General features: G+C 45.5%; 1 protein-coding gene across 1 annotated transcript in view; it reads right to left on the bottom strand.

The window, feature by feature from the left end:
- The window catches only part of LOC124019176 (glutamate receptor ionotropic, NMDA 2A-like), a 180,435-nt gene extending 164,253 nt beyond the window's left edge, over nucleotides 1-16,182 (bottom strand). Inside the window, exons 1-2 of the mRNA XM_046334564.1 lie at nucleotides 15,712-16,182; nucleotides 14,462-14,635 (exon numbers count right to left, since the gene is read on the bottom strand). Of these exons, the coding sequence (XP_046190520.1) occupies nucleotides 14,462-14,635; nucleotides 15,712-15,729 (192 nt within the window). The 5' untranslated portion in view covers nucleotides 15,730-16,182. The remainder of the gene's footprint in view (nucleotides 1-14,461; nucleotides 14,636-15,711) is intronic.
- Between the last annotated feature and the right edge of the window lie 7,991 nt (nucleotides 16,183-24,173).

The following is a 24,173-nucleotide window of genomic DNA, read 5'->3' as shown; positions in this document are numbered from 1 at the left end:
GTGGAGTTAATAGCATATCAGCGCTATGCTAACAGACATTAGCAACCGCTCGTAGTCACTTCCCATAGCGTTAGCGTCAGCACTAGCCGATGGGTCCCCCCCGTTTACACTCAATTCCCGTGCAACGCTATTAGCCACCGCTACGCTAACAGACATTAGCAACCGCTCGTAGTCATTTCCCATAGCGTTAGCGTCAGCACTAGCCGACGGGCTATTAGCCACCGCTACGCTAACTAATGATAGTGTTAGCTTCATCGCTAAAAGGCACGAGTCCCTACTACAGTCATTTCCTATAGAGTTAGTTGTTTTATAGCCTAGGGGTTGTAATCATAGACCGACATGTAGAATGATATCTGATGTCTGTGTTGTCTAGCAGAGACCTGTCATTTCACTTTTAATAACATGACCTTTTAATGACCTTTTACAATACAGACACTGTTTGAAGCAATCACTTCCTGTAGGAAGCAGACGTTCGTCATAATCCAGACACTGTTTGAAACAATCACTTCCTGTAGGAAGTTCGTCATAATCCAGACACTGTTTGAAACAATCACTTCCTGTAGGAAGCAGGACGTTCGTCATAATCCAGACACTGTTTGAAACAATCACTTCCTGTAGGAAGCAGGACGTTCGTCATAATCATAATAATTTCGCTCAGACACGCCTCTCTCTCTGTTATGGTGTATTGGTATGGTGTATTGGTATGGTGTATTGGTATGGTGTATTGTTATGGTGTATTGGTATGGTGTATTGGTATGGTGTATTGGTATGGTGTATTGGTATGGTGTATTGGTATGGTGTATTGGTATGGTGTATTGGTATGGTGTATTGGTATGGTGTATTGGTATGGTGTATTGGTATGGTGTATTGGTATGGTGTATTGGTATGGTATACCGATTCTGTTCGCTCGCGCCTCTCTCTCTGTTATGGTGTATTGGTATGGTGTATTGGTATGGTGTATTGGTATGGTATACCGATGCTGTTCGCTCGCACTCTCTCTCTGTTATGGTGTATTGGTATGGTGTATTGGTATGGTGTATTGGTATGGTGTATTGGTATGGTATACCGATTCTGTTCGCTCGCGCCTCTCTCTCTGTTATGGTGTATTGGTATGGTGTATTGGTATGGTGTATTGGTATGGTATACCGATGCTGTTCGCTCGCACCTCTCTCTCTGTTATGGTGTATTGGTATGGTGTATTGGTATGGTGTATTGGTATGGTGTATTGGTATGGTATACCGATGCTGTTCGCTCGCGCCTCTCTCTCTGTTATGGTGTATTGGTATGGTGTACCGATGCTGTTCGCTCGCGCCTCTCTCTCTGTTATGGTGTATTGGTATGGTGTACCGATGCTGTTCGCTCGCGCCTCTCTCTCTGTTATGGTGTATTGGTATGGTGTATTGGTATGGTGTATTGGTATGGTATACCGATGCTGTTCGCTCGCGCCTCTCTCTCGGGACACTCACTGGTATTGGTGTACTCCGGCTTGGTAAAAATGTAAATGTTCTCGTCGAACCACAACAAAATGTTATAACCACCCAGTCTCATTATAACCACCCAGTCTCATTATAACCACCCAATCTCATTATAACCACCCAGTCTCAAGCCCATTATAACCACCCAGTCTCATTATAACCACCCAGTCTAATTATAACCACCCAGTCTCATTATAACCACCCAGTCTCATTATAACCACCCAGTCTAATTATAACCACCCAGTCTCATTATAACCACCCAGTCTAATTATAACCACCCAGTCTCATTATAACCACCCAGTCTCATTATAACCACCCAGTCTCAAGCCCATTATAACCACCCAGTCTCATTATAACCACCCAGTCTAATTATAACCACCCAGTCTCATTATAACCACCCAGTCTCATTATAACCACCCAGTCTAATTATAACCACCCAGTCTCATTATAACCACCCAGTCTAATTATAACCACCCAGTCTCATTATAACCACCCAGTCTCATTATAACCACCCAGTCTCATTATAACCACCCAGTCTCATTATAACCACCCAGTCTCATTATAACCACCCAGTCTCAAGCCCATTATAACCACCCAGTCTCATTATAACCACCCAGTCTCATTATAACCACCCAGTCTCATTATAACCACCCAGTCTCAGTCTCAGCGGACTGCAATAGCATCGAACAGTCCCCGCGATATGCAACTGTTCAGGGGGTGACACCCTGGACCCAAACTGTTACAGACCTATATCCATCCTGCCCTGCCTATCTAAGGTCTTCGAAAGCCAAGTCAACAAACAGGTGACTGACCATCTCGAATCCCACCATACCTTCTCCGCTATGCAATCCGGTTTCCGAGCCGGTCACGGGTGCACCTCAGCCACACTCAAGGTACTAAACGACATCATAACCGCCATCGATAAAAGACAGTACTGTGCAGCCGTCTTCATCGACCTTGCCAAGGCTTTCGACTCTGTCAATCACCATATTCTTATCGGCAGACTCAGTAGCCTCGGTTTTTCGGATGACTGCCTTGCCTGGTTCACCAATTACTTTGCAGACAGAGTTCAGTGTGTCAAATCGGAGGGCATGTTGTCCGGTCCTCTGGCAGTCTCTATGGGGGTGCCACAGGGTTCAATTCTCGGGCCGACTCTTTTCTCTGTATATATCAATGATGTTGCTCTTGCTGCGGGCGATTCCCTGATCCACCTCTACGCAGACGACACCATTGTATACACTTTCGGCCCGTCATTGGACACTGTGCTATCTAACCTCCAATCGAGCTTCAATGCCATACAACACTCCTTCCGTGGCCTCCAACTGCTCTTAAACGCTAGTAAAACCAAATGCATGCTTTTCAACCGATCGCTGCCTGCACCCGCATGCCCGACTAGCATCACCACACTGGATGGCTCCGACCTTGAATATGTGGACACCTATAAGTACCTAGGTGTCTGGCTAGACTGCAAACTCTCCTTCCAGACCCATATCAAACATCTCCAATCGAAAATCAAATCAAGAATCGGCTTTCTATTCCGCAACAAAGCCTCCTTCACTCACGCTGCCAAGCTTACCCTAGTAAAACTGACTATCCTACCGATCCTTGCCTTCGGCGACGTCATCTACAAAATTGCTTCCAACACTCTACTCAGCAAACTGGATGCAATTTATCACAGTGCCATCCGTTTTGTCACTAAAGCACCTTATACTACCCACCACTGCGACTTGTATGCTCTAGTCGGCTGGCCCTCGCTACATATTCGTCGCCAGACCCACTGGCTTCAGGTCATCTACAAGGCTATGCTAGGCAAAGCTCCGCCTTATCTCAGCTCACTGGTCACTTTGGCAACACCCATCCGTAGCACGCGCTCCAGCAGGTGTATCTCATTGATCATCCCTAAAGCCAACACCTCATTCGGCCGCCTTTCGTTCCAGTACTCTGCTGCCTGTGACTGGAACGAATTGCAAAAATCGCTGAAGTTGGAGACTTTTATCTCCCTCACCAACTTCAAACATCAGCTAGCTGAGCAGCTAACCGATCGCTGCAGCTGTACATAATCTATTGGTAAATAGCACACCCATTTTCACCTACCTCATCCCCACAGTTTTTATTTATTTACTTTTCTGCTCTTTTGCACACCAATATCTCTACCTGTACATGATCATTTATCACTCCAGTGTTAATCTGCAATATTGTAATTATTCGCCTACCTCCTCATGCCTTTTGCACACATTGTATATAGACTCCCCTATTTTTTCTACTGTGTTATTGACTTGTTAATTGTTTACTCCATGTGTAACTCTGTGTTGTCTGTTCACACTGCTATGCTTTATCTTGGCCAGGTCGCAGTTGCAAATGAGAACTTGTTCTCAACTAGCCTACCGGGTTAAATAAAGGTGTTCTCAACTAGCCTACCTGGTTAAATAAAGGTGTTCTCAACTAGCCTACCTGGTTAAATAAAGGTGTTCTCAACTAGCCTACCGGGTTAAATAAAGGTGTTCTCAACTAGCCTACCTGGTTAAATAAAGGTGTTCTCAACTAGCCTACCTGGTTAAATAAAGGTGTTCTCAACTAGCCTACCTGGTTAAATAAAGGTGTTCTCAACTAGCCTACCTGGTTAAATAAAGGTGAAATAAAAATAAATAAATAAAAAGCCCATTATAAAGTTGAGACAATGACTTATCAATGGCCCAATGGCTCAGTTAATCTCTACCATTGTGTCGCTGACTTGTCACAATGCTTCAGCAAATGTACATTACACTAGGGGGTGTTGGAAGACACAATGTAAGGAACCTCATTTATGTCCCTCTAACTGACCTGAATGCCCCTCTGCTGATCCTACAGCTACTGAATGCAGTAATCATGTGCCTATGAACCAGAGTTATACTGTTAGCACTGAGGTAGTGTGTACTGAGTAGGAAGTTCACCGTGTGCAGCTCAACCTGCACTAACATAAATAACATGAGCATGTCTACCTCTGCTGATCCTACAGCTACTGAATGCAGTAATCATGTGCCTATGAACCAGAGTTATACTGTTAGCACTGAGGTAGTGTGTACTGAGTAGGAAGTTCACCGTGTGCAGCTCAACCTGCACTAGCATAAATAACATAAATAACATGAGCATGTCTACTTCTGCTAAGTTTCCCAATAAAGCAATGAAAACAAGCAAGCATCCCAGAAAAGTGCTTAAACAAATAGCCCACGTTAACATATGTAGCTTAAGAAACAAGGTCCATAAAGTCATTAACTTGCTTGTAACAGATGATGTGCATATTATGACTGATCTCTGAAACTCACTGAGATAATACCTTTGATGATACAGTGGTAGCAATACAAATTACATTCATATTCTGACTGATCTCTCAAACTCACTGAGATAATACCTTTGATGATACAGTGGTAGAAATACAAGGTTATAACATCTACAGAAGAGACAGAAATGCCAAAGGTGGAGGTGCTGCTGTTTATATTCAGAACCACATTCCTGTAAAGCTTAGAGAGGATCTCATGTTAAATACTGTTGAAGTAATATGGCTACAGGTTCATCTGCCTCACCTAAAGCCCATTCTGGTGGGAAGCTGCTATAGACCAAGTGTTAACAGTCAGTATCTGGATAATGTTAAATACTGTTGAAGTCATATGGCTACAGGTTCATCTGCCTCCCCTAAAGCCCATTCTGGTGGGAAGCTGCTATAGACCACCAATTGCTAACAGTCACTATCTGGATAATATGTGTGAAGTGCCTGATAATGTTTGTGATATCAACAGGGAAGTATATTTTCTGGGTGATTTAAATAACGACTGGCTATCATCAAACTGCCTACTCAAGCAAAAGCTTCAAACTGTAACCAGTGCCTGCAACCTGGTTATCAATCAACCTACCAGGGTAGTTACAAACAGTAGAGGAATTAAATCATCAACATGGTTTGATCATATCTTTACTAATGCTGCAGAAATGGGTTTTAAAGCAGTATCCAGATTCATCAGATGTAGTGATCACAATATAGGAGCCATGTCTAGGAAAACCAAAGTTCCAAAAGGCTGGGCCTAATGTTCTATATAAGAGGTCATACAATTGTTTGTGGGGATTCCTATGTTGATGATGTAAATAATATTTGTTGGTCCGTGGTGTGTAATGAGGAGCAACCAGACGCTGCTGGTCTGTGGTGTGTAATGAGGAGCAACCAGACGCTGCTGGTCTGTGGTGTGTAATGAGGAGCAACCAGACGCTGCTGGTCTGTGGTGTGTAATGACGAGCAACCAGACGCTGCTGGTCTGTGGTGTGTAATGACGAGCAACCAGACGCTGCTGGTCTGTGGTGTGTAATGACGAGCAACCAGACGCTGCTGGTCTGTGGTGTGTAATGAGGAGCAACCAGACGCTGCTGGTCTGTGGTGTGTAATGACGAGCAACCAGACGCTGCTGGTCTGTGGTGTGTAATGAGGAGCAACCAGACGCTGCTGGTCTGTGGTGTGTAATGACGAGCAACCAGACGCTGCTGGTCTGTGGTGTGTAATGACGAGCAACCAGACGCTGCACTTGACACATCAATGAAATTGCTTATCCCAGTTACTAACGAGCCATTAAGAAAAGGACTGTAGAAACGGTTAAATCCACGTGGATTGATGAGGAATTGAAACATTTTTTTTTATGGTTGAGAAGGATGAGGCAAAAGGAATGACAAATAGGTCTGTCTGCACAACCGATTGGCAAAGGTAGTGCAGATTGAGAAATCATGTGACTATGAAACAAAGATAAATGATATTAAAAAATGATATTAAAAAGCTTTTTAAACCTTAAATGAAGTTTTGGGCAACAAGAGAAAAAGGCAAATTCAGCTTCATCGTTCAGTGAATCAGATTCATTCATCACAAAAACCCACTGAATATTGCCAACTACTTTAATGCTTTCCATCATTGGCAAGATTAGCAAACTAAGGCATGACATGCCAGCAACAAACGCTGACACGAAACATCCAAGTATATCTGATCAAATTATGAAGGACAAGCATTGTAATTTAGAACTCTGTAAAAGTGAGTGTAGAACAGTTGAAACAGTCATTGTGGTGTATCAACAATGTCGAGGATAAACCTCAACTACGTCTTGTAATGATGAATGTGGAAATTGAAATTGAGCAAGTTGAGGTGACTGAACTGCTTGGAGTAACCCTGGATTGTAAAACTGTCATGGTCAAAACATGTTGATACAACAGTATCTAAGATGGGGAGAAGTCTGTCCATAATAAAGCACTGATCTGAGATGGGGAGAAGTCTGTCCATAATAAAGCACTGCTCTGAGATGGGGAGAAGTCTGTCCATAATAAAGCACTGCTCTGAGATGGGGAGAAGTCTGTCCATAATAAATGTGCTGCTCTGCCTTCTTAACAACACTATCAACAAGGCAGGTCCTAGTTTCTACCTTCTTAACAACACTATCAACAAGGCAGGTCCTAGTTTCTACCTTCTTAACAACACTATCAACAAGGCAGGTCCTACAGGTCCTAGTTTCTACCTTCTTAACAACACTATCAACAAGGCAGGTCCTACAGGCCCTAGTTTCTACCTTCAACACTATCAACAAGGCAGGTCCTACAGGCCCTAGTTTCTACCTTAACAGCACTATCAACAAAGCAGGTCCTACAGGACCTAGTTTCTACCTTCTTAACAACACTATCAACAAGGCAGGTCCTACAGGCCCTAGTTTCTACCTTCTTAACAACACTATCAACAAGGCAGGTCCTACAGGCTCTAGTTTCTACCTTCTTAACAACACTATCAACAAGGCAGGTCCTACAGGCTCTAGTTTCTACCTTCTTAACAACACTATCAACAAGGCAGGTCCTAGTTTCTACCTTCTTAACAACACTATCAACAAGGTTGGTCCTACAGGTCCTAGTTTCTACCTTCTTAACAACACTATCAACAAGGCAGGTCCTACAGGCCCTAGTTTCTACCTTCTTAACAACACTATCAACAAGGCAGGTCCTACAGGCTCTAGTTTCTACCTTCTTAACAACACTATCAACAAGGCAGGTCCTACAGGCCCTAGTTTCTACCTTCTTAAACAACACTATCACCAGAACAGGGCAGCACGGCTGGCCCTTGGATCTACACAGAGAGCTAACACTGAAGACAGGAACCATGACGTCCCTTGGTATTGGACCACTGAAGACAGGAACCACCTCGTCTCTTGGTATTGGACCACTGAAGACAGGAACCATAACGTCCCTTGGTATTGGACCACTGAAGACAGGAACCATAACGTCCCTTGGTATTGGACCACTGAAGACAGGAACCATAACGTCCCTTGGCATTGGACCACTGAAGACAGGAACCATAACGTCCCTTGGTATTGGACTACTGAAGACTGGAACCACAACGTCCCTTGGTATTGGACCACTGAAGACAGGAACCATAACGTCCCTTGGTATTGGACCACTGAAGACAGGAACCACCTCTTCCCTTGGTATTGGACCACTGAAGACAGGAACCACCTCTTCCCTTGGTATTGGACCACTGACGGAAGACAGGAACCACCTCGTCCCTTGGTATTGGACCACTGAAGACAGGAACCACAACGTCCCTGTCAGGAATTGGCCAGGGTTGTTCCGGTTTTTGGTCACTAGATGCCCCCATTGTGCCTTTTGACCTTTTGTTTTCCCTTGATCCCCATTATTATTTGCACCTGTGCCTCGTTTCCCCTGATTGTATTTAAACCCTTTGTTTTCCCTCTGTTCTTTGCTCTGTGTTTGTATGTTAGCACCCAGCCCTAGTACTCTGTGAACTCTTGTTGATCCCGGTGGACTCTCTTGTGGAATTCTGTTTTTTGTTCTTGTTTGTTTGTTTTTTGAGTATCTTTTGAGGCTTTTTGTGCTTTACCTTCCACCTTGTGGATTTACCTTTTTTGTCTTGGAGGATTACCTTTGTTCTTGTGGAATTCCTTTTGAGGTTGTGGAGTTACATGTTTTCCTGAAGAACTTCACTTTTTACTTCATTAAATACACCGTCTCAAGTGCTGCTGTGTCTGCCTCATCTTCTGGGTTCTGCTGACTATTCGTGGCTCAGTTGGTTAAGTGACTGTTTCTCACTCCGGAGACCCGGGTTCGTAACCGGGTCCTGACAGTCCCTTGGTATTGGACCACTGAAGACAGGAACCAGCTGCTGTCTCAGTGTGATGAGGGGGAGCTGACAGATAACTCAATAGCTTCATGATTTGCGTGTCTTGTATATTTACCAAATATTATAAATGTGGCACCTCAGTTTAATTTCATTGGGCATGATGATACCTCCATGTGTGTGTGTATGTGTGTGTTTTATTCCTAAAAACACCAAGTCTGTTCTCCAGTCCCCCCACCAGGCAGAGCAGAGCAGCAGCTAGTTAAAGAGCCTAGTGGCTTTTTCCACATAAATACTTCAGTAAGCTACAAAACAGTCACTTCTGCCACTTTGGGGTTGTGTGTGTGTGTGTGTGTGTGTGTGTGTGTGTGTGTGTGTGTGCGTGCGTGCGTGCGTGTGTGCGTGCGTGTTTGGAAGAGTAGACAAGAGGAGGGGATGGTTGGTTGGGGTTAGGGGTGAGGGAGAGGGAGAGGGAAGGAGGAAAGGAGAGATTTTACTCTTAATGCTTGACTACACACACAGCTACACACACACAGCTACACACATATCTACACACACACACACAGCTACACACACACAGCTACACACAAACACAGCTACACACACATAGCTACACACAAACACAGCTACACACACACAGCTACACACATATCTACACACACACACAGCTACACACACACAGCTACACACACACAGCTACACACAAACAGCTACGCACACACAGCTACACACACACAGCTACACACAAACAGCTACACACAAACAGCTACACACACAGCTACACACACACAGCTACACACATATCTACACACGCACAGCTACACACACACACAGCTACACACACAGACAGACACACACAGCTACACACACACAGCTACACACACACAGACGGACACACACAGCTACACACACACAGCTACACACACACACAGACAGACACACACAGCTACACACGCACAGCTACACACACACACACAGCTACACACACACACAGCTACACACAAACAGCTACACACATACAGCTACACACACACAGCTACACACACAGCTACACACATATCTACACACTCACAGCTACACACACACACACAGCTACACACACACAGCTACACACACACACACAGCTAAACACACACAGGATGTGAGCAGTGAGAATAGACCAGCTGTTTAAATCAGCATGTAAGACAAGGGTCAGACAGGGGTCAGACAGGGGTCAGATAGGGGTCAGCAACACGGGATTTTAGTTTGGGGTCAAGAAAAGACTTTAAAAACAACGTGCAGTTTTCCCAGGCATTAAAACCCTGTGATGTCATGGTGTCTCAGCGTCATCAAGGGAAGGAATTATTGATTATCAATTTACTGTGTAACCTAACCTCCAACCTCTGGTCTAACCTCTAACCTCTGGTCTAACCTCTGGTCTAACCTCTAACCTCTAACATCAAGGGAATTATTGTTATTTTGAAATAGATCCTCTGATTTGGCGTCAATTTACTGTGTAACCTAACCTCCAACCTCTGGTCTAACCTCTAACCTCTGGTCTAACCTCTAACCTCTAACATCAAGGGAATTAATGTTATTTTGAAATAGATCCTCTGATTGGGCGTCAATTTGCTGTGTAACCTAACCTCCAACCTCTGGTCTAACCTCTAACCTCTGGTCTAACCTCTAACCTCTAACATCAAGGGAATTATTGTTATTTTGAAATAGATCCTCTGATTGGGCGTCAATTTACTGTGTAACCTAACCTCCAACCTCTGGTCTAACCTCTAACCTCTGGTCTAACCTCTAACCTCTAACATCAAGGGAATTCATGTTATTTTGAAATAGATCCTCTGATTGGGCGTCAATTTGCTGTGTAACCTAACCTCCAACCACTGGTCTAACCTCTGGTCTAACCTCTAACCTCTGGTCTAACCTCTAACCTCTAACATCAAGGGAATTAATGTTGTTTTGAAATAGATCCTCTGATCCTCTGATTGGGCGTCAATTTCTACCCCTGATGTAAAAGGTTCAACGGCTGAATCTAGTTTTCTACCCCTGATGTAAAAGGTTCAACGGCTGAATCTAGTTTTCTACCCCTGATGTAAAATCTGCCCAAGGCTGAATCGAGTTTTCTACCCCTGATGTAAAAGGTTCAACGGCTGAATCTAGTTTTCTAACCCTGATGTAAAAGGTTCAACGGCTGAATCTAGTTTTCTACCCCTGATGTAAAAGGTTCAACGGCTGAATCTAGTTTTCTACCCCTGATGTAAAATCTGCCCAAGGCTGAATCTAGTTTTCTACCCCTGATGTAAAAGGTTCAACGGCTGAATCTAGTTTTCTACCCCTGATGTAAAATCTGCCCAAGGCTGAATCTAGTTTTCTACCCCTGATGTAAAAGGTTCAACGGCTGAATCTAGTTTTCTAACCCTGATGTAAAAGGTTCAACGGCTGAATCTAGTTTTCTACCCCTGATGTAAAAGGTTCAACGGCTGAATCTAGTTTTCTACCCCTGATGTAAAATCTGCCCAAGGCTGAATCTAGTTTTCTACCCCTGATGTAAAAGGTTCAACGGCTGAATCTAGTTTTCTACCCCTGATGTAAAATCTGCCCAAGGCTGAATCTAGTTTTCTACCCCTGATGTAAAAGGTTCAACGGCTGAATCTAGTTTTCTACCCCTGATGTAAAAGGTTCAATGGCTGAATCTAGTTTTCTACCCCTGATGTAAAATCTGCCCAAGGCTGGATCTAGTTTTCTACCCCTGATGTAAAAGGTTCAACGGCTGAATCTAGTTTTCTACCCCTGATGTAAAATCTGCCCACGGCTGAATTTAGTTTTCTACCCCTGATGTAAAATCTGCCCAAGGCTGAATCTAGTTTTCTACCCCTGATGTAAAAGGTTCAACGGCTGAATCTAGTTTTCTACCCCTGATGTAAAAGGTTCCAAGGCTGAATCTAGTTTTCTACCCCGATGTAAAATCTGCCCAAGGCTGAATCTAGTTTTCTACCCCTGATGTAAAATCTGCCCACGGCTGAATCTAGTTTTCTACCCCTGATGTAAAATCTGCGCAAGGCTGAATCTAGTTCACTACCCCTGGTGTAAAGGGTTCAACGGCTGAATCTAGTTTTCTACCCCTGATGTAAAATCTGCCCAAGGCTGAATCTAGTTTTCTACCCCTGATGTAAAAGGTTCCACGGATGAATCTAGTTTTCTACCCCTGATGTAAAAGGTTCAACGGCTGAATCTAGTTTTCTAACCCTGATGTAAAAGGTTCCAAGGCTGAATCTAGTTTTCTACCCCTGATGTAAAAGGTTCAACGGCTGAATCTAGTTTTCTACCCCCTATGTAAAAGGTTCAACGGCTGAATCTAGTTTTCTACCCCTGATGTAAAAGGTTCAACGGCTGAATCTAGTTTTCTACCCCTGATGTAAAACCTGCCCACGAATGAATCTAGTTTAGGTTCTATTTCAACCAGCTACTAATTCCCTGTCTAACCTCTGGTCTAACCTCTGATCTCTCGTCTAATCTCTGGTCTAACCTCTAACCTCTGGTCTAGCCTTTAACCCCTGGTCTAACCTCTAACCCCTGGTCTAACCTCTAACCCCTGGTCTAACGTCCAACCTCTGGTCTAACCTCAAACCTCTGGTCTAACCTCTGGTCTAACCTCTATCCTCTAACCTCTGGTCTAACCTCTAACCCCTGGTCTAACCTCTGGTCTAATCTCTAACCTCTGGTCTAACCTCTGGTCTAACCTCTAACCTCTGGTCTAACATCCAACCTCTGGTCTAACCTCAAACCTCTGGTCTAACCTCTGGTCTAACCTCTATCCTCTAACCTCTATCCTTTACCCTCTGGTCTAACCTCTAACCCCTGGTCTACCCTCTGGTCTAACCTCTATCCTCTAACCTCTGGTCTAAACTCTAACCCCTGGTCTAACCTCTGGTCTAATCTCTAACCTCTGGTCTAACCTCTATCCTCTAACCTCTGGTCTAACATCCAACCTCTGGTCTAACCTCTGGTCTAACCTCTGGTCTAACATCCAACCTCTGGTCTAAACTCAAACCTCTGGTCTAACCTCTGGTCTAACCTCTAACCTCTGGTCTAACCTCTAACCTCTGGTCTAATCTCTAACCTCTGGTCCTACCTCTAACCTCTGGTCCAACCTCTGGTCTAACCTCTAACCTCTGGTCTAACCTCTAACCTCTGGTCTAACCTCTAACGTCTGGTCTAACCTCTAACCTCTGGTCTAACCTCTAACGTCTGGTCTAACCTCTAACCTCTGGTCTAACCTCTAACGTCTGGTCTAACCTCTAACCTCTGGTCTGACCTCTAACCTCTGGTCTAACCTCTAACCTCTGGTCTAACCTCTAACCTCTGGTCTAACCTCTAACCTCTGGTCTAACCTCTAACCTCTGGTCTAACCTCTAACCTCTGGTCATGGCTGATAGGATACAGCTGTTACATACCAGCATAGTGCTTGACTTAGGCAGGATCTCACCTGAACTGAACCTCAACATTTCTACAGCTTGACTTCCTACACCTCTTACAAAATATTATCTCAAACATATTGTGGAGTTCAGGCACCTAAATATAAACATCACCCGCAGCTATTTCAGTTCAAGTCAAGCACTGTACACACCATACAATACAGTGTGTGTTGTGTATAGAGTTTTACCTCTCAGGCTGCCCTCTGTGTTCTGCCTCTTACACATACATACACTGAGAGAGGATAGGAGAGGATAGGATAGGATAGGAGAGGAGAGGGGAGGGGAGGGGAGGAGAGGAGAGGAGAGGAGAGGAGAGAGAGAGGAGGAGAGGAGAGGAGAGGGAGGAGGAGAGGAGAGGGAGAGGAGAGGAGAGGGAGGGAGAGGGAGGAGAGGAGAGGAGGAGAGGGGGAGGAGAGGAGATGAGTGGAGAGGGGAGGGGAGGGAGGAGAGGGAGGAGGAGGAGAGGAGAGGAGAGGAGGAGGGGAGGAGAGGAGAGGGAGAGGAGGAGGAGAGGAGAGGAGAGGAGGAGGAGAGGAGAGGAGAGGAGAGAGGAGAGGAGAGGAGAGAGAGGAGAGGAGAGGGAGGAGGAGGAGAGGGAGGAGAGGAGAGGGAGGAGGAGGAGAGGGAGGAGAGAGAGGAGAGGAGAGGAGAGGAGAGGAGAGGAGGAGGAGAGGAGAGGAGGAGAGGGAGAGGAGGAGAGGAGAGGAGAGGGGGAGGAGAGGAGAGGAGAGGAGAGGAGAGGAGAGGAGAGGAGAGGAGAGGAGAGGAGAGGAGGAGGAGAGGAGAGGAGAGGAGAGGAGAGGAGAGCGGGAGGAGAGGGAGGAGAGGGAGGAGGAGAGGAGAGGAGAGGAGAGGGAGGAGAGGAGAGGAGAGGAGAGGAGAGGAGAGAGAGGAGATGAGAGGAGAGGAGGAGAGGAGACTGCGGGGAGAGAAGAGGAGAGGAGAGGAGAGGAGACTGCGGGGAGCGAAGAGGAGAGGAGAGGAGAGGAGAGGAGAGGAGAGGAGAGGAGAGGAGAGGAGAGGAGAGGAGAGGAGAGGAGAGGAGAGGAGAGGAGAGGAGAGGAGAGGAGAGGAGAGAGGAGGAATGTGTTTCTACAACGTGACTTGGTTGCGCTGAAGCTGAAAGCTGGGATTTTTAGATGTGAATTCATGATGATTTGTCTCATCAGGCAGCGTCACTAACTCTCTCCGCTGACACACACACACACACAGTGTTTATACAACAGCTCCGCTTAGCGGTGGACACAGTCAGAGCCACGTACACACAGCCCTCTCCTCTCGCCTGCGCGCACGCAAACACACTATCTCTCTCTCTCTCTGTCACACACACCCACATATCCAGTCCTCATCCCTCTCCTGTATTGTCGGGCCGCAGCAGGCGGGCGGAAGTGCGGACATACCTTCAGTGTCACCATGCGGAGCTGTGGCGGTAGAGTCGGTGTGGCTGAGGCCCCTTCGGTCTCCCAGTCACCATCTTTAACGATAGATCCACGGCCCCGCAGCCGTCCGCCCCCACGCGAAGCTCCGGTGCTCACGGCGTCAGCAAACCAGCAAACAAACTGTTCAAACTTGGTCTGCCGATAAATAAATACAAAGAATAACGACATTATACGTCAATTACACCGCTGTGTGTTTGTCATTATACGTCAATTACACCGCTGTGTGTTTGTCATTATACGTCAATTACACCGCTGTGTGTTTGTATGAAATTCCGTGTTGTTGTGTTACCAGGACAGACGCAACAAAAAAACAAGGCTACCCAGTTTCCTCCAGATTGAATGACTCCCAAACAGAGGACGCAAAATGCGTCGTAGGTAGAAGGGCTGCCTCGGTTCCTCACTGACTGTGTTTCTCTTTCACACGACTAAAACACGAATCACCTTCCTTCTCACACAATCTGTACCCCGGGTGTTTTAATTAACAAAGCTTACTGTCTGATTTGATGTTGGAGCTATAGACCCCGGGGGGACACTGGTAACTCTAGTAAATAATTCCCTCTCACGACGTCTCCGGTTTTATTTTCTGGGTTTTGTCTGGTTGTTATGTTGTTATGTAGGGCATTCCGCAGGTTGGTGGGCAGAGAGAGAGACAGCGAGCCCAGGGTACTGCCTAGCCTACAGCGAGGTGCTGCTGAGGGGCTGAGGGGAAGGAAAGGGGGGGGGCAGAGATTTGGAGCACCACTCTAGCCTACTTTAGGAGTGAACAAGTGGGGGGGGGGGTGATTTTTTTGTGTTTAAACCCCAATACCATTCATGTCAGCGCCGAGTCCAGTTGTATCGCTTGAAATGTGAATTCGCCCCCCCGCAAAATAGTGATGGATTATTTAAAAGGAGATTAATTAAAAAACCCGCTGATGCATTTATTATTATTATTATTATTATCTATAAAACCCCCGTTGAGGGGTATCTATAAAACCCCCGTTGAGGGGTATCTATAAAACCCCCGTTGAGGGGTATCTATAAAACCCCCGTTGAGGGGTATCTATAAAACCCCGTTGAGGGGTATCTATAAAACCCCCGTTGAGGGGTATCTATAAAACCCCCGTTGAGGGGTATCTATAAAACCCCCGTTGAGGGGTATCTATAAAACCCCCGTTGAGGGGTATCTGTAAAACCCCCGTTGAGGGGTATCTATCTATGTGGTCACTCACCTGCTGTATGTGCCACATCGCTCCAGAAGCCGAGAGGACATCGCAACCTTCTACTCCATCTGAGCGCCCCGCGCGAGCCACAACGCCTCACATCCGCAAACACATCCGTTGAAATAAAAAATATATATATTAATCCACCTGTTTTTCTTCACCCCGGGATAAACGGTAAATTCCTCACGGTAGTGATCCCGATTTACCACACACACACACACCAGAAACGGTTTTTTGACGAGGGAAAAAAATGAACTAAAATAAAATTAATATAAAAATTCGTAGGGTTTAAAAAATAATCATAATTTGAATCCAACCAAAAAAAAGGTTGGAATGTCCAGGCAGCTCAGCGCGCGGGGTTCCGCAGTGAGAGAGGACCGGTCCACGCACCTCCTCTCTCTCTCTCTCCGCTCCTTAAAGGCTGGATGGGGATTCCGTCACATAGGTTGCACACACACTCACATTCACGCACACTACACACTACACACACACACACACACACACACACACACACACACACACACACACACACACACACACACACACACACACACACACACACACACACACACACACACACACACACACACACACACACACACACACACACACACACACACACACACACACATATATATCACTCCTAAACTCACCAACAAACAAGTGAGCAACGCGGTCAACTTATATATGTGTCAATGGCTAGGTATAGTATAATATAATCCAACATCATTGTCACCTAAAAAAATCAAAAAAGGATTTGAACAAATCCGAGTTGGAGTCGGTTGGTTTTTCAGGTCGGTGAGAAAGCACAGCTCTCTACCCAGCTCGAGATAACCGCCTACGCTCCGCTGAGCTGCGCAATGTCGTTTATAGAAATCAGTCTCGTTAATTAAACAGACACATATGTGTTATTGAATGGAAGATGGGGGGGGGGGGAGATGGGGAGGGGGGGGTCATTTCTTTATTAGTGTGGTCCGTTATATCATATTGAATATTGGCCAACAGCGATCTGATGACGCGGTCGGGTTTGCAATTCTTGACGCCTCAAAACCAACTTCAGCTTACAATTCATCTACATCACAGGCACTTAGCTTTCTCCCTCCCTCCCTCTCCTCTCTCTCTCTCTCTCTCTCTCTCTCTCTCTCTCTCTCTCTCTCTCTCTCTCTCTCTCTCTCTCCCTCTCTCTTTCTCTCTTTCTCTCTCTGAAATAAAAAGGAGCAAATATGATTTGATCAGAAACAAACAACAGCATGTGAGACACAATAATTCACGACGATGTCCTTTCCTGTGTGCGGTGAGGGTTTGGGATGTAGACGGAAGACCACATGACCATCGGTAAACCGGCGACTCGGGAGGAGGTTTCTCGGAGCCTTCCCGCCGTGAAACAAGACATTTATTCTGGCGCTGCTCTGTCTCCCTCCGTTCACTGTGCCGTAGTTGCATGTTGCGCCACCGATAAGCTTTTCAATATCAGTCAAATCATCTGCCCGCCGCGCGCCCAACAATCACAACACCGATCTTTCAATTACGCACGGCTGAGCTGTTATTGACTATACATGTGGATACGCATGCATGCACACGAACGCACACACACACACACACACACACACACACACACACACACACACACACACACACACACACACACACACACACACACACACACACACACACACACACACACACACACACACACACACACACACACACACACACACACACACACACACACACATTGTTCATTGTTAGCTGCACCAGGGTTTCTTCAAGCGATGGTGATAATGGCAAAGCAACACTGCATTACCGACTCATTTAACCGGCAGAACCTCAAACATCCTCAACACTGCATTACAGAACTGAGCAGAAAAGAGCAGAGCAGAGCAGAGCAGAGCAGAGTAAAACAGACCAGACCAGAGTAGAGTAGAGTAGAGTAGAGTAGAGTAGAGTAGAGTAGAGTAGAGTAGAGTAGAGTAGAGTAGAGTAGAGTAGAGTAGTACTACTACAGACCAGAGTAGAATAGAGTAGAGTAGAGTAGAGTAGAGTAGAACAGACCAGACCAGACCAGAGCAGATCAGAACAGATCAGATCAGAGTAGATCAGAACAGACCAGATCAGACCAGAGTAGACCAGACCAGACCAGAGCAGAGTAGAGTAGAGTAGAGTAGAGTAGAGTACAGCAGAGCAGAGCAGAGCAGAGTAGAGTAGAGTAGAACAGACCAGAGTAGAGTAGAGTACAGCAGAGCAGAGTAGAGTAGAGTAGAGTATCATAGAGTAGAGTACAGCAGAGCAGAGTAGAGTAGAACAGACCAGAACAGAGTAGAGTAGAGTAGAGTACAGCAGAGCAGAGCAGAGTAGAGTAGAGTATCATAGAGTAGAGTACAGCAGAGCAGAGCAGAGCAGAGCAGAGTAGAATAGAGTAGAGTAGAGTAGAGTACAGCAGAGCAGACAGAAAGTATCAGAGTAGATCATAGAGTAGAGTACAGCAGAGCAGAGCAGAGTAGAGTAGAGTATCATAGAGTAGAGTATCATAGAGTAGAGTACAGCAGAGCAGAGCAGAGTAGAGTAGAGTAGAGTAGAGTAGAGTAGAGTAGAGTAGAGTAGAGTAGAGTATCATAGAGTAGAGTACAGCAGAGCAGAGCAGAGTAGAGTAGAGTAGAACAGACCAGAGTAGAATAGAGTAGAGTACAGCAGAGCAGAGCAGAGCAGAGTAGAGTAGAGTATCATAGAGTAGAGTAGAGTATAGTAGAGTATCATAGAGTAGAGTACAGCAGAGCAGAGCAGAGCAGAGTAGAGTAGAACAGACCAGAGTAGATTAGAGTAGAGTACAGCAGAGCAGAGCAGAGTAGATCAGAACAGACCAGATCAGAGTAGAGTAGAACAGACCAGAGTAGAGCAGAGTAGAGTAGAGTAGAACAGACCAGAGTAGAATAGAGTAGAGTACAGTAGAACAGACCAGACCAGAATATAGTAGAGTAGAGTAGAGTAGAGTAGAGTAGAACAGACCAGACCAGAGTAGAGTAGAGTAGAGTAGAGTAGAGTACAGACCAGACAGAGTACAGTACAGTAGAGTAGAGTAGAGTAGAGTAGAGTAGAGTACAGTACAGAGTAGTACTACTACAGACCAGAGTAGAATAGAGTAGAGTAGAGTAGAATAGAACAGACCAGACCAGAGCAGAGTAGATCAGAACAGACCAGATCAGAGTAGAGTAGAACAGAACAGACCAGACCAGACCAGAGCAGAGTAGACCAGACCAGAGCAGAGTAGATCAGAACAGACCAGATCAGAGTAGAGTAGAGTAGAGTAGAGTAGAGTAGAGTAGAGTAGAGTAGAGTAGAGTAGAGTACAGCAGAGCAGAGCAGAGTAGAGTAGAGTAGAACAGACCAGAGTAGAGTAGAGTACAGCAGAGCAGAGTAGAGTAGAGTAGAGTAGAGTATCATAGAGTAGAGTACAGCAGAGCAGAGCAGAGCAGAGCAGAGCAGAGTAGAGTAGAACAGACCAGACCAGACCAGACCAGACCAGACCAGACCAGAGTAGAGTAGAGTACAGCAGAGCAGAGCAGAGTAGAACAGACCAGAGTAGAATAGAGTAGAGTACAGCAGAGCAGAGCAGAGCAGAGCAGAACAGAGCAGAGCAGAGTAGAGTAGAGTATCATAGAGTAGAGTAGAGTATAGTAGAGTATCATAGAGTAGAGTACAGCAGAGCAGAGCAGAGTAGAACAGACCAGAGTATCATAGAGTACAGTACAGCAGAGCAGAGCAGAGTAGAGTAGAGTAGAGTAGAGTAGAGTAGAGTAGAGTAGAGTAGAGTAGAGTAGAGTAGAGTAGAGTAGAACAGACCAGAGTAGAATAGAGTAGAGTAGAGTAGAGTACAGCAGAGCAGAGCAGAGTAGAGTAGAGTATCATAGAGTAGAGTATCATAGAGTAGAGTACAGCAGAGCAGAGCAGAGCAGAGCAGAGCAGAGCAGAGTAGAGTAGAGTATCATAGAGTAGAGTAGAGTAGAGCAGAGTAGAGTAGAGTAGAGTATCATAGAGTACAGTACAGCAGAGCAGAGCAGAGCAGAGTAGAACAGACCAGAGTAGAATAGAGTAGAGTACAGCAGAGCAGAGCAGAGCAGAGCAGAGCAGAGTAGAGTAGAGTATCATAGAGTAGAGTAGAGTATAGTAGAGTATCATAGAGTAGAGTACACAGAGCAGAGCAGAGAGTAGAGTAGAGTAGAACAGAGAGTACAGCAGAGCAGAGCAGAGTAGATCAGAACAGACCAGATCAGAGTAGAGTAGAACAGACCAGAGTAGAGCAGAGTAGAGTAGAGTAGAACAGACCAGAGTAGAGTAGAGTAGAGTACAGTAGAACAGACCAGAGTAGAATATAGTAGAGTAGAGTAGAGTAGAACAGACCAGACCAGAGAAGAGTAGAGTAGAGTAGAGTGCAGTAGAGTACAGTAGAACAGACCAGAGTAGAGTAGAGTAGAGTAGAGTAGAGTAGAGTAGAGTAGAACAGACCAGACCAGAGAAGAGTAGAGTAGAGTAGAGTATAGTAGAACAGAACAGACCAGACCAGACCAGACCAGACCAGACCAGAGCAGAGCAGAGCAGATCAGAACAGACCAGACCAGAGTAGAGAAGAACAGACCAGAGAAGAGTAGAGTAGAGTAGAGTAGAGTAGAACAGACCAGAGCAGAGCAGAGTAGAACAGACCAGAGTAGAGTAGAACAGACCAGACCAGACCAGACCAGAGTAGAGTAGAGTAGAGTAGAGTAGAGTAGAGTAGAACAGACCAGAGTAGAATAGAATAGAGTAGAGTAGAGTAGAGTAGAGTAGAGTAGAACAGACCAGAGCAGAGCAGAGCAGAGCAGAGTAGAACAGACCAGAGTAGAGTAGAACAGACCAGACCAGACCAGACCAGACCAGACCAGAGTAGAGTAGAGTAGAGTAGAGTAGAACAGACCAGAGTAGAATAGAGTAGAGTAGAGTAGAGTACAGCAGAGCAGAGCAGAGTAGAGTAGAGTATCATAGAGTAGAGTATCATAGAGTAGAGTACAGCAGAGCAGAGTATCATAGACCAGAGCAGAGCAGAGCAGAGCAGAGTAGAGTAGAACAGACCAGAGTAGAGTACAGCAGAGCAGAGCAGAGCAGAGCAGAGCAGAGCAGAGTAGAGTAGAGTAGAGTATCATAGAGTAGAGTAGAGTATAGTAGAGTATCATAGAGTAGAGTACAGCAGAGCAGAGCAGAGTAGAGTAGAGTAGAACAGACCAGAGTAGAATAGAGTAGAGTACAGCAGAGCAGAGCAGAGTAGATCAGAACAGACCAGATCAGAGTAGAGTAGAACAGACCAGAGTAGAGCAGAGTAGAGTAGAGTAGAACAGACCAGAGTAGAGTAGAGTAGAGTACAGTAGAACAGACCAGAGTAGAATATAGTAGAGTAGAGTAGAGTAGAACAGACCAGACCAGAGTGCCAGAGCAGTAGAACAGACCAGAGTAGAGTAGAGTAGAGTAGAGTAGAGTAGAGTACAGTAGAGTAGAGTAGAACAGAGACCAGACCAGAGAAGAGTAGAGTAGAGTAGAGTATAGTAGAACAGAACAGACCAGAGACCAGAGCAGAGCAGAGCAGTCAGAACAGACCAGACCAGAGTAGAGAAGAACAGACCAGTCAGAGTAGAGTAGAACAGACCAGAGCAGAGCAGAGCAGAGTAGAACAGACCAGAGTAGAGTAGAACAGACCAGACCAGACGAGAGTAGAGTAGAGTAGAGTAGAGTAGAGTAGAGTAGAGTAGAACAGACCAGAGTAGAATAGAGTAGAGTAGAGTAGAGTAGAGTAGAGTAGAGTAGAGTAGAACAGACCAGAGCAGAGCAGAGCAGAGCAGAGCAGAGTAGAACAGACCAGAGTAGAACAGACCAGACCAGACCAGAGCAGAGTAGAGTAGACCAGAACAGACCAGATCAGTAGAGTAGAGTAGAACAGACCAGACCAGAGCAGATCAGAACAGAGTAGATCAGAACAGACCAGATCAGAATATAGTAGACCAGTAGAGTAGATCAGAACAGACCAGATCAGAGTAGAGTAGAGTAGATCAGTAGAGTAGAGTACAGCAGAGCAGAACAGAGCAGAGTAGAGTAGAACAGACCAGTAGAGTAGAGTACAGCAGAGCAGAGAGTAGTATCATAGAGTAGAGTACAGCAGAGCAGAGCAGAGCAGAGCAGAGCAGAGCAGAGCAGAGTAGAGTAGAGTAGAGTACAGCAGAGCAGAGCAGAGTAGAGTAGAGTAGAGTAGAGTAGAGTATCATAGAGTAGAGTACAGCAGAGCAGAGCAGAGTAGAGTAGAGTAGAGTAGAGTAGAACAGACCAGAGTAGAATAGAGTAGAGTAGAGTACAGCAGAGCAGAGCAGAGTAGAGTAGAGTATCATAGAGTATACAGCAGAGCAGAGCAGAGTAGAGTAGAGTAGAGTAGAGTAGAGTAGAGTAGAGTAGAGTAGAGTATCATAGAGTAGAGTACAGCAGAGCAGAGCAGAGCAGAGTAGAGTAGAGTAGAACAGACCAGAGTAGAATAGAGTAGAGTACAGCAGAGCAGAGCAGAGTAGAGTAGAGTATCATAGAGTAGAGTAGAGTATAGTAGAGTATCATAGAGTAGAGTACAGCAGAGCAGAGCAGAGTAGAGTAGAGTAGAACAGACCAAAGTAGAATAGAGTAGAGTACAGCAGAGCAGAGCAGAGTAGAACAGACCAGATCAGAGTAGAGTAGAACAGACCAGAGTAGAGCAGAGTAGAGTAGAGTAGAACAGACCAGAGTAGAGTAGAGTAGAGTACAGTAGAACAGACCAGAGTAGAATATAGTAGAGTAGAGTAGAACAGACCAGACCAGAGAAGAGTAGAGTAGAGTAGAGTAGAGTAGAGTAGAGTAGAGTAGAGTAGAGTAGAGTAGAGTAGAGTAGAGTAGAGTAGAGTAGAACAGACCAGAGTAGAGTAGAGTAGAGTAGAGTAGAGTAGAGTAGAGTAGTACTACTACAGACCAGAGTAGAATAGAGTAGAGTAGAGTAGAATAGAACAGACCAGACCAAAGCAGAGTAGATCAGAACAGACCAGATCAGAGTAGAGTAGAACAGAACAGACCAGAACAGACCAGAGCAGAGTAGACCAGAACAGACCAGATCAGAGTAGAGTAGAGTAGAGTACAGCAGAGCAGAGCAGAGTAGAGTAGAGTAGAGTAGAACAGACCAGTACAGCAGAGCAGAGTAGAGTAGAGTATCATAGAGTAGAGTACAGCAGAGCAGAGCAGAGCAAAGCAGACAGTAGAGTAGAACAGACCAGACCAGACCAGAGTAGAGTAGAGTACAGCAGAGCAGAGCAGAGCAGAGCAGAGTAGAGTAGAGTAGAGTAGAGTAGAGTAGAGTATCATAGAGTAGAGTACAGCAGAGCATAGCAGAGCAGAGTAGAGTAGAGTAGAGCAGAGCAGAGCAGAGTAGAGTAGAGTAGAGTAGAGTAGAGTAGAGTAGAGTAGAGTACAGCAGAGCAGAGCAGAGTAGAGTAGAGTATCATAGAGTAGAGTATCATAGAGTAGAGTACAGCAGAGCAGAGCAGAGCAGAGTAGAGTAGAGTATCATAGAGTAGAGTAGAGTAGAGTAGAGTATCATAGAGTAGAGTACAGCAGAGCAGAGCAGAGCAGAGTAGAGTAGAACAGACCAGAGTAGAATAGAGTAGAGTACAGCAGAGCAGAGCAGAGCAGAGTAGAGTAGAGTATCATAGAGTAGAGTAGAGTATAGTAGAGTATCATAGAGTAGAGTACAGCAGAGCAGAGCAGAGCAGAGCAGAGTAGAGTAGAGTAGAACAGACCAGAGTAGAATAGAGTAGAGTACAGCAGAGCAGAGCAGAGCAGAGTAGATCAGAACAGACCAGATCAGAGTAGAGTAGAACAGACCAGAGTAGAGCAGAGTAGAGTAGAACAGACCAGAGTAGAGTAGAGTAGAGTAGAGTACAGTAGAGTACAGTAGAACAGACCAGAGTAGAATATAGTAGAGTAGAGTAGAACAGACCAGACCAGAGAAGAGTAGAGTAGAGTAGAGTAGAGTAGAGTAGAGTGCAGTAGAGTACAGTAGAACAGACCAGAGTAGAGTAGAGTAGAGTAGAGTAGAGTAGAGTAGAGTAGAGTAGAGTAGAGTAGAGTAGAACAGACCAGACCAGAGAAGAGTAGAGTAGAGTAGAGAATAGTAGAACAGAACCGACCAGACCAGAGCAGAGCAGAGCAGATCAGAACAGACCAGACCAGAGTAGAGAAGAACAGACCAGAGAAGAGTAGAGTAGAGTAGAGTAGAGTAGAGCAGAGTAGAGTAGAACAGACCAGAGCAGAGCAGAGCAGAGTAGAACAGACCAGAGTAGAGTAGAACAGACCAGACCAGACCAGAGCAGAGTAGAGTAGAGTAGAGTAGAGTAGAGTAGAGTAGAGTAGAGTAGAGTAGAGTAGATTAGAGTAGAGTAGAGTAG

Source organism: Oncorhynchus gorbuscha, unplaced genomic scaffold (genome assembly GCF_021184085.1).
Source record: "Oncorhynchus gorbuscha isolate QuinsamMale2020 ecotype Even-year unplaced genomic scaffold, OgorEven_v1.0 Un_scaffold_753, whole genome shotgun sequence".
Classification (NCBI taxonomy): Eukaryota; Metazoa; Chordata; class Actinopteri; order Salmoniformes; family Salmonidae; genus Oncorhynchus; species Oncorhynchus gorbuscha.
This window is presented reverse-complemented; position numbering and strand designations above follow the sequence as displayed.